This window comes from Nestor notabilis, unplaced genomic scaffold, assembly GCF_000696875.1.
Source record: "Nestor notabilis isolate BGI_N333 unplaced genomic scaffold, ASM69687v1 scaffold19827, whole genome shotgun sequence".
In the NCBI taxonomy this organism is placed as follows: Eukaryota; Metazoa; Chordata; class Aves; order Psittaciformes; family Psittacidae; genus Nestor; species Nestor notabilis.
This window is the reverse complement of record NW_009938135.1, coordinates 55,177-66,615: the sequence shown is the minus strand read 5'-3', so window position 1 is coordinate 66,615 and position 11,439 is coordinate 55,177. Positions and strand designations below refer to the sequence as shown.

Below are 11,439 nucleotides of genomic sequence, written 5' to 3'. Positions count from 1 at the left end.
AGTTCAGCACAGAATGAGTAAATGCACCACCAAAACCAAGTTTTATTGGTTGAAGTGTTCGGATTTCACCTTCAAGCTGTCAGCATCTGCCTGGGTGGCAGAATAAACTAAACTGTATTAGAGACAAATGAATGGCTACAACTTCCATTGATACAAGTCTAACCAAAACATTCACAGAAACAAACCTCCTGCTCAGTTGTTCCATTTACTGTTGTTACATCTGAGTCCACCTTCTTTAAAAAGCACAAAGTAGCTGGTACCATTAAAAGAAACAAATGTTCAGATACAACTTGACTTCAGGAAAACTGCATTTTGGGAACTCGTTGGGAACTACTGCAAAAAGCAAAAGAGCAGCTACTTCTAGGGCTGCTTACAACTGTGAGAAACAAGCTCACTTCTTCAATTTTAGCCAGGGGCAAAGTCTGTGGAGAAAAGAACATTTTATTTACAGCGCTGGGAGCTTCACAGGGGATTCCTCCTCTGTGGCTCAACTCTGGCTCTCCAAAGGCTCGTTTTTATCTCCCATATTGTTACATATTCATAGTTTTTGCAAGGACAGGCAGTATGTATTACAATTAGTTCCAGGAACTCATTATCCTAAATCTTCTCCTTTCGGCGCTTGCGCATTGCTCTCTGGTGGTCCTGGGCTGGGGTCTCTGGGATGAAGTAAGAAGTCTTCTTCATGATGCCCTTGTCACCTTTGGCCCAATTGGTTGCTTCTGTAACTGCAAGACCAGCTGAAACTGGTCTTATCAAGGGCTTCCTTCTGCTGTTTCAGCAAGTGTTGTGCTTATCTTACACTCAGGATCAGCTAGACTAGATTACCAGAAACTACTCCCCTCCCTAGGCTGCTGGTTTGCTTACATATCCACATAAAAGACTGTACCCTAACACACATTAATATTGCCAAACTTATGAACATTAAACAAATTAATTGTGTTAGCTGCAGCAAAATTTCCCATTCAGTTATTTACTACACAACCCTTCAGAGCCAAAAGCTGATGCTGTACAAGGAGAATCTCTGCCACATCAGGATTTCCTCGCTCTCAGATTCTTTTATTAAAGCCTGTAATTCACAAAGCAAATCAAATGCTTAACTCTGAGCACCAGCTGGGAGGTGAAAGTCAAGCTCTGTAACTTATGCCTGGTGCTCACTCTTCTGCTATTACCAAGCACAGAAAATACTGTCTGAAAGCAGAGATCTCTTCGAGCACCTCCCATCCCCACAGTCTTCAACTGAACCTCAGAAACAAAGATTTATCTGGACTGAGTCTTTAATTGCCAAGTGCCCATAAGGTGGAAGAGGCAAATACTTTGATCTTCTAGAGACAAGAAAAATTATCTTCCCTCTCCCCCCCATCTAACACTTTCCTTCCTCATGGCAGCCTCCTCATTTCCTTCCTACTGTCAGCCTCATGCTCACAGTAGCTGTCATGCTAGAAAAAGATAACTTTTAATATCAATTACTCATCCTAGATTAAGACCATAGAAACTGTTATTCTAATTAGTTGAAATGTTTTAATGTTTACAGGAGTGAGTTTCTAATGTAAGGCTCAAAAGACAGACTTAAATAACCCCTCCATTTTATAAATGCAGTATTGACTTGAGGAGGTGAAGTGGGAGCAGATAACACTTAAGCTGATGGGAAAAGCAGATTCAGAAAGCTCAGGTATTTCAGGCTGACATTGCTGCCTTTAAAGAAAATAACACAGCAACAACTCAACTCTGCCATGAGCTTTTAATGGAGACATCCTTGACTGTCTCCAGCGTTTTAAGGACACTGATAAACATGAGTCACCAGCACAGATATATATGACTTAGTACCCACTAATACCCTAGCATGCTGTACAGAGCAACTCATAATATTTCAGAGTCTCAGTAAACTCCAGCAGAGTCTTCTTCACAGTTCAAACATCTTCTTTGTAAAATATATAAAAAAGTATTTATTTTCTAAAAGAAAAATATTCTGAATAGCAGTCAAGCTGGCTACCTTGCACTGCAAACATCAGTGCAATTTCATATTCAATTTCCTTTCATAACTGAGAATAACTATGCACAATTTCCTTCTGTAGAAGGAAATTTCCCTGTTACTTCCCTCTCAAATTAATAGTATACCAAACAATACCCACTGAAAACACAGCTATTACCTAGCACCAAACTGTCAGACTGTGTCAAAGCAGAAGCCTTCCAAAGTTCTTGACTAAATCCTCCAGAAGACTTTCCAGCACAGCAAAGCTACATCTACAAGAGGAGCATCTACTTCCAGGATAACTTTATTCTCCTGCAAGACTCCACAGTGCCAGAAAGAAAATCATCATTCCTTGGATGAGAGCAGAGACAGGGCTCTGGTTCCCAAGATTACTGAAATACCATATCAAGGTCCCCCAAGTCAAACACATCACTCCAAAGTTAGCAACAAGCTGGTTTTCACATTAGCTATCCCAAGCATGCAAAGCCTTTCAGACTCACAATCCTAAATGTGTGCACACCTGTACCTTCAAGCACTCAGCCCCCATCAAACAGCATGCTTAGCAATATTACAGAAATATATATAACTCACATGTGTGAAGACCTGGATAAAGACCTGGCTTTGCAGCTCTGCATTAATGGAAACAAGCCAAATTCAGCTAAACCATCACCTTCTCCTAGCCTATCTCATTCTGGTGCAAGTGGGTGGGGGACAATGTGCACAAGCAGCTCTTGGCACCAACAAGCAGTGAGAAGAAGCTGCAGCTGGCAGAGCATTGAGCAAAAAGGCTATAAGGATCAAGCCCAGCAGGCTGTATCAGCAACCATGCCCCAACAGTAGAAACGGAAGCAACTAAGTTTTGGGAAAGCAGATGTTGCTTCAACAGTCTCACTGTGGAGTGAGTGGGTATACTTTTTACTTTCCAAAAAAAATATGAATGCATGGAAGATATTCTGGGAACATCAAAGTTTTGCATACATTTCATTTCTTAGGGTTCTATCCAAGAAAAAATGCAGGATTAGGGGATAAAGAGTAAAAACAGAAAGAAAGAAATGTCTGGTTTGGCTTGCAAATACCACATTTGTTATGGGGAAGAACGCTGGAAGGGGCTTTTGTGGTTTTTTGTTTGACTTTGAATATTTTGAAAAGTAACTAAACCAGAAGACCAAGATGAAAATTGAAATTTTACAGGAAGGATTTTGGTTTAGTAGAAAATTATGACATGGTCTGGATGTCATGATAGTAGTCTGGACGGTCCAACCCAATATCCCAGCTGCCCCAGGAAAACAGGCTGCTGAACACTGCCCACAGGCACACCAAATTTCCCACGGAAACAGCGCACATGCAGTACTCAGTGGCAGGGAATCACTCATGGCCAGCCAAGTATAACGCTGTCCATGCCCCCATGGTGCAGAAGTAGCATCATGTTCCCCCAAAGCACAGCTAGGGATTAGGGAGGCAGAATGAACTAAATCCAGGCTTCTAAGCCAAACAGTTACAGCTTTCACTTGGTTGCCAAATAGAAGTTACAATTACAGCAGCATTCAGAACGTAGCCATTTCAATCAACATACACTTCCTGGCTAGAAAAGATGTTAATACCAGACCAAAAAAAAAAACCCCAACAAAGTAACCTTCTACACTTTGGATTTGCTCTAAACTCCTTCCTCTGAGATTGATTTTCTCTTAGGAAGTATGCATATACGTCCCCAATTTTGCATAGTTTCTCCATGTGCTTTTTAATTCTGCCTTCCAAATAAACTCTCACTGCAGATTCCAAAACCCCATTTTTAAAACTTCAGAAACCTGGGAAGCTGCCTGCAAAAATGGAGTTTTATTTAGTTTCCCCATCCTACCTATATGTGAACTACTCCAATATTAATGCAGCTAACCAAAATGACCAACAAAGGACAAATCACTGCCAAACAGTGTCAGAGTTTCCTCTCACGTGAGAACCAAACAGTAGAGGAACACTAACATGGAAGTAATTAAAAACACCCTTAAAATAGAACTGTAAGCACGCGGTGCAAATTGCCAGCTCACAGCACCAGGGGGGAAAATGCCGTCTTTTGATCTTTCTTTAGTGACATTTTAAGCATGTGACACTTGTTCGTAATCACTGTCCAGACACAACCTTGTGGTTTTGTGCTATTTTTTCTAATTACTCCAAAGAACAGCTTTGTTTTTTGCTCCTGACACGACAGCTCTTCAGGCAAAGTGTTCTTGGATGGACTTTTAGCATCTTAAACAGGATTCTAGGCAAGACTATTCAAGTTCAATGACTATTTCTGTTAAGTATTCACCTACAAAACACATATTCTTCATTCAATATAGCACCTGACAGCTGAGAGCATCTCCCTAGCAACCATCCCTACCACTTGCAGCTAAAGGATATAAAAACATTTGAGAAGCCTGCAATAACCTTCTACAGGAAATGCTATTTTGAAAAAAACAAAGTGAAATATAGAGGAAAATTTAGGACTGTCATGTTCATTAAAGTTAAGGGTTTTTTATTGCTTGGATGGTTTTGGTTTGTTTCTTTGGCTGTTTGAGATCATTGGTGAAAACAAACAAGGAAGAAACTCAAAGGAGATGATACTTTAAGGAAGCACTTTCAGGAAGTTCTTTGAAGAAAGCAACCAGGTACTGATAATCAAAAGGAAAGCTTAACATCAAGGTCATGTTTGATCAGATTCTGCATTTAAAAGAGCAACAAGTCTTTCCTTCCACTTGACAGCAAATGGAGTGGAGCCCCAGTTAACTAGATCTGTAGAATCACTTCTCCAGTTCCCTTCTGCAGCTTTGAACCAGATGGTTGGACCTCACTGCCTGCAAAAGCTGCAGCGACAAGACTACACCAGACAAACTGCTGGGGTTAGCTATGAATAAACTGATGGCTTTATGTCAGAAAGAGACATAAAGAAAAGGAAGGTTGATTCAAAAGCTCAGGAAACACCTGGAAATCATCGTTCTGCTTCTGCTTTATATTCTCATCACTTTCAGGGGCCACAAATGGTAGTCAGGACCAGCAGAGTTCATTTCTAACAGTAAGGATTTAAGTTAAAATCAAAGGTGGGGGAGAGGAGAGAACCCAAGCTTATGCAAAAAGACCAAGTGAAGATTTTTTTTTCACTGCCAAACACTTCACCACTACCTGTTTACAGCTGCTTACCATTGTTCTGGCTAGAATAAGTCAATCTGCAGAACAGTAATTCCTTTGTGGGCAAATCGTGGCCAAGATACTGCTTCCTTACTCTCACTGCTGAGACTTATAGTGAAGCTTTATTTCAAGTATAGTCAAATGCTGAATAGTAGCTCCCGATCCACAAAGACTCTTCATAAAAGGAAACTCTACAGAGAGTAAAAACATGCAGCTTTCAGCTATTTTCATTCATTTTCTCAGTAAGGGAGCAAACAATGTCCCCGACTGACCTGCACATTTGGAATAATTACCATACACTGAGAAAATTTAAAGTCACCTGCTTGAGATAATTATATTTCAAGGGAACCAATTAGGATTCCACTGAATCCCAACATCTCTAACTTCCAAATCATTTCCATTCTGTTACATGTTAATTAGCAAGAACATGATTAATGCTGTCATTGCAACAGTTCATAAGCATGGTGATTACGTATCACAAGCATGTAACATGCCAAGTCACATACCAAGGCGTTGACATCCTCAGTTTTGTAGATCAACATCCGTATCTCTTCTGGATCACCACTGAAAATTGCTTGGACCAGTGGTGGCTGGAAAAACAAAACAGAAGAAGCAGCATTACAGGTTTGTTTGTTTTCTGTTTAAAAGGAGAGCGTATTATCCCTGCTAACATTTACTAATGCTGCCCACAAACACTGTATGACCCCAGTAACACACCACCAAGCGCACCTCATCAGGAAGAACTATCAGTTTGCTTGAGGATAAACTGAAATCATGAGTATGTTTGTAGATATAATGAGTGTGTATGTGCAGAAACAGAGACCCCCATTAGAATGGCAACTTTTGTCAACAACACACAATTAGCCCAGATGTTCTCCTTGGCATGTAAGGGGGAAACTAATTACATCAGATACTGCTGCATGCTTGCTGTTGGCACAGATTAATGGTCATGCCATACACATTTAGAAACAGAACATTATGCAGATAATGAATTTCTGGGCAATTACTAAACATCGTGTATCTTTTTACTGAATAAATATGCAATGAGCACAGTTAATTTTAACCACCCAAGAAGCGAAATAATTATCTTATTGTTTCAAGTCTGTTATTATGCTATTATGAATCGGAATGCATAAATAAATAATCAGGCATACGGGAGAAACAATATGCCATGCTCATTCCTCTGGCAGTGCTGGCGTCACTGCCCATCAGTGGGAGGGAGTGCTGCATATGCTCAGCTGCTCCGTTACACGACCAGAGCTGCCAATTTCAAGTCCTTCTGCCTAGGTTTGCTCTGGACAAATATCTGAGTTATTAACTGAGCTGGCAGAATGTAATCTAGTGAATTAAAAGAACAAAAACCTTGCTGCTGGAGACTCGGAAAAAGAAGATCCCTACACAAAGATCCCTATCCCCTGAAGCGTATAGTTGAAACAGGCAGTGTTTCACCCCGCTTCCACCATCACCTGTCCTGAAGGCAGTGCATGCCCCCCTGCAAGCTCAGTGCCCACCTCCAGGTTGCCTCGTGGTCCTACCAGCAAAAAAGAGTTTCTGGTGCCATGTAATCACCAGCATCTAAAATAACTCTGTAAAACAGAAGCATGCAAGACTCCTTCAGCACATAAACCCACAACAGCTCTTATAACTCTGCAGAATTTGACTATCATCTCGTAAAAAGATTATCTCAAAATTCATAAACAAGCTGGAAGAAAAGAAAAAACACCATTTTTTTCCCCAAATCTTTTCACTGCAAAATTCATCATATTCAAGAGTGGAAAATACATTTCTAAGTTGATGGTGTCTATTTTAAGACGTATTAATCCCTTATGCCCTTGAGAAAGATTCACACTGGAATTTCATTCTTGCCACTCCTCTGCTGGAAAAAGGACTAAGGTAGCATCTTTTATCACAACTGTCTGCAGTCTTTTGTATTGTAGTGGATGTTTGAAAAAGGAAGAAAACAAATTGCATTTCACTTGAACCATTCAGCATGCTTCCTTCCCAGCCAGCATCAGAACAACCACAGAGCATTCCCCACCAGAGAAAGCAAGCACCAGACTTCCAAGTCTGTTCCTTTCTTCCCTCATCTGCCCAACTCAAATCAGAATTCAGCTAAGAGTGAGATGGTCTCATTTCTGCATTTTTCTCTACCAAAAGAAGTGGTTTAAAGCGACTCTCTAATCTTATGCCCACTAATGAAAATTTCCTATACTTAGTGCAAAGCTAACACTAACACCTATGAAGAACCAGTAAATGTTTATGAAATTAGAATGCTCACACTGAAATATTTCCATTTCATGTACCATTATCACAATATTTAAATAACAAAGTAAACAGGAAAGCAGTGAACTTGATTTCAAGCTAAATGGCAACACAACCCAGTGGCCAAGCAACAAATACCCCCAGCAGTTCAGATTAGTCTCTGAACCCGCTTGCAGGTACACCTGGTACCCAACAAAAGGTATCAGCCAGGCTCTGATGACACATAAGCTGAGATTTCAAACAGAGGTATCAGAACCAAGAGAAACACTCAAGTTCAAATATATTTTCAAGTTCACGTATTTTAAGTTCAAATACCGTTGCAGGTGATATTTTGTGGGAAAGAATAAAGTACTGTGCAATGTTACATTAATAAAAGAGGAAAGGCTACAATAAGAGGGTTTGATCCTTCTTCCCTCTGCCAGAAATCTGAATCAGACACCTGGGTTTACAGGAAATGCTTGACCTTTTTAATTAGCATCAACTATTTAAGACAGAAGGTAGACTGAGAATAACACTGTGTTCCTTTAGGCCTGTAACATATATGAGATCCTCATCTCAATTTTTGTCCACCACCACATATCTACATGCAGTGTCTTATATCAAAACCCAGTATTTATTGTGCCTTTGAAGCAGTTTATAAGCCTCAGACTGTTGATCTACACAAAATTTGCTGACAGGAGAGAGCTGCCATATACCCATTTGCAAAGGCCTCAGTCCTTCAGCCCTTATTCCCATGAGATTTACCTTTTATAAATTAATTTTACCTTTTATAAATTAATTACAATAGCATCTATCACTGCTAATTGTGATAACAGAGATAACAGAGAACGATCAGAGCCTGTGCAGCCTTCTCCAGTTGGGCATTTTTCTCATTTACTATTTCATGATTTTACTTCATTTTCAAAGGTATTAGCTTTGAAGTGAGCAACACGTTAAAGAATCTTTATTACATATTAAGACATGTTTCCATGCAGGACTCTCAGTCATCCATAATGACCTCTTTAGGAAAAATATGCCAGAAGTATGTTGCAGTGCTGTTGCTGCAATTTGAGGTCAGAGCTCAGAATGTGCATCTGCATCCATCAGCACGATGGAAAAAGTATTGCTCCATTCGACACCCGACAGCAATGAAATGGAACTTGTGCAGTTATGTACGTGTTGATGATGGATGTCCAATGACCTGAACAGATTACTTTCTTGATCTTCAGTGATGACCACATTCATGCATGAACTTTCCATAACTTCATTTTTCCCCCCTAAATTCCTGAGCGGCAGATAACGACAATTCCTAATTATCAAAGAAGGATTCAGAATATTTTGGGAAATAATTTCTAAAACCTTTGACAGCATCATCAATGGGTTATTTCATTAACAGACATATTTCGCTTTAAAATTCTTCAAATGCAGAAACTGCTAAACATTCAGAATAAAAAAAAATAATAAGAACAAACCAAAAGCAAGCGCAGAGCAGGTTATATATAACTATTATTAGAATGAAGCAAGGGTGCAGGTTTCGGAATGACGAACAACTGTTTCATCAGCTCAGCTCTCCAGAGCTTCCAAATTCTTACAGAGAGTTTCAGCTGGGAGTGTTCACATTTTTTTCCTGAAAATATACACCAGCAGCTAACGCAAAACTTTCCAGGTCACTTCTACAGAGTTACTATTATAAGTACGAAACTTATCAGCAAGTTTTGTTAGTGTTCTTTACTTTGTGCTGTAAACAGCCTTATGGTGAAAATAAAACTTTATCTGCAGACATGTAGGCACATATCCCCCTCTTTACTGCATACAGGACAATTGCAAGCTGGATAAATTGACCCATAATTTATCCAGGTAAAATTAGCTTATTGACCTGAAGGCACAATGATTTTTTTTCAGCAACAGAGAGCTTAAACCCACATGGAAGAATGTCTTGCAGAGACAACAAGCCACACAACTGTGAAATTCTCCTCCATGGATCTGACAGTACAGAGGAAAGCCAAGGCTATTACCAAGCAGCACTGGCAGGTCTCTGAACCCCACATGAGATGCAGTATTTAAGCGGACTGTCTCAAGTATCTTTTTAATTACTATGTCTGAAGTGGGTGCTGAAGCTCCTTGCTAATCAGCTAGAATTTTCACCAAGTAACTGTGACATACATTAAGTATTTTGTCTTGATTTTAGATGTCCTGACTCACTGAAAAGGATCACTAAAAAGGATTTAATTAAGCCAGATTTTCATTTGACAGGAGCTGGAGGCAGATAGGGAAAGGATGATCAATTCCTATGATCATTTGATATAATATACCATCATTTGGTCCTGTGAGTGAAAAGAAGTTATGTATTGATATTTTACTTGTTCTAACTGCATTACATCGAGTTGCTGGACTAAATACTTGGATATGTCCGTGTACTCATTTCTCTTTAACCAGCAAGACAATGTAGCAAGACACATAATCATTTCAAAGTGGTATTGATTGTGTCAGTGTTTTGCCAAACACCTCTATCTTTTTCTGCAGGCACTCCCATTAATCAAGATTACAAGGCTGTTTTCAACGTCATATCACATATATCTATTTCCTTCCACTGGTCACAGCACAAGGACTACTCCTCTTCCTAGTTTTCATAGAATCATAGAATGGTTTTGGTTGGAAAGGACCTTAAGATCATCTAGTTCCAACCCCCATGCCATGGGCAGGGACAACTCGCACTAAACCATGTTGCTACGCAAGGCTCTGTCCAACCTGGCCTTGAACACTGCCAGGGATGGAGCATTCACAACTTCCTTGGGCAACCCACTCCAGTGCCTCACCACCCTCACTGTAAAGAACTTCTTCCTTGTATCTAATCTAAACTTCCCCTGTTTAAGTTTGAACCTGTTACCCCTTTTTTAATTTAGGACTTTTATCCCCCCGAGCATACAACACATCAATGTCTCAAATGCTGTTTTAATCTACAAGTCTGTATGAGTGAAGAGTCATTATGAGGATTTCTCTTAATTCTTAGAGCACATTTCCCTGGTGCTTAGTATTTATACAATTCCATGTACAGAAATTATTGAACACTAATTACTCTTTAACAAGCCTTGCAGTCTACTTCACTTGCATCAGGGGTTAGCCTTTTACCATGTTTTAAGAATTAATTGCTGAGTAAATACAAAGAGAATTTCACTCTTAATTTATCATCATTTCAAAGACTGCACTTCTGTTACTGCAAAATTTCTATACAGGGGTTTCTGACAGCAAAGTACTTTCACAGAGCTGGTATTTGGAGAAGAACGTTCTTGGATGGTTGCTAAGGGGTGTTTCAGAGCAATTAGATTTTTACTGAGCACATCCTAAGGAATACTTGTCCAAGCTGCTGAAAGGCCAGTGGAGAGAATCAAATCCGCAAATAGAGTGTACTGGTCCTCTGGAAGCACTATGGCAAACTGACAGCGTTGTTAAGTGAGCTGATATTCTTACCTAAATAACCTGGACACTTCAATATTTCAAATACAGCAGGAGAAAAGTTTTTCAATTAGTTTAATTCTATTTTCTTATGTCCTTCCATTTTTTTGCAGACTAGCCCAATTATTTGTAAGGATTGCACAGGAAGCACTGCAGAAAGGACAGCATGAATGCCCACACATTGTTCCTTATTTCAATTTGTTCCACTGTATTTCCATGCTCAATGACTTACATGACACACAGAGGTATTCAACAAAACACAAATCAACACTCCCAAAAGTAAGAAAAACTCTGGGTAGATATCCCTTTCAAACTCTGAGAGATCTTTGTGCTGTTTTTAAGCTACCATTTAAAGGACACTAAAGAACTGTGCTCTGACACTTCCCCCACATCAATGACTTTATAACTTGCTGCCACACTCTGCTTTAAGTTGCTTAGAGGAATGTGCTGGGCATTTAAGTTTCATTGCAAGAAGTGTTAATTTTTTCCTGTAACAGCTTCCCATTTCTCTCTGTGTCATTTGTAACAACCTCTTTCTATTTAGCTTCTCCAAAACCTAAGGCTGCATTTACCCTTCAGACCATGAAAATGACTTTAGCACTGATGGCGCATGGCAC

General features: G+C 39.7%; 1 protein-coding gene across 1 annotated transcript in view; it reads right to left on the bottom strand.

Annotated features, from left to right (window-relative positions):
* Positions 1-5,715, bottom strand: part of ANKRD44 (ankyrin repeat domain 44) — a 73,042-nt gene extending 67,327 nt beyond the window's left edge. The window contains exon 1 of the mRNA XM_010019184.1: positions 5,635-5,715. Coding sequence (XP_010017486.1) covers positions 5,635-5,670 — 36 coding nt within the window. The 5' untranslated portion in view covers positions 5,671-5,715. The remainder of the gene's footprint in view (positions 1-5,634) is intronic.
* Positions 5,716-11,439: the final 5,724 nt, after the last annotated feature.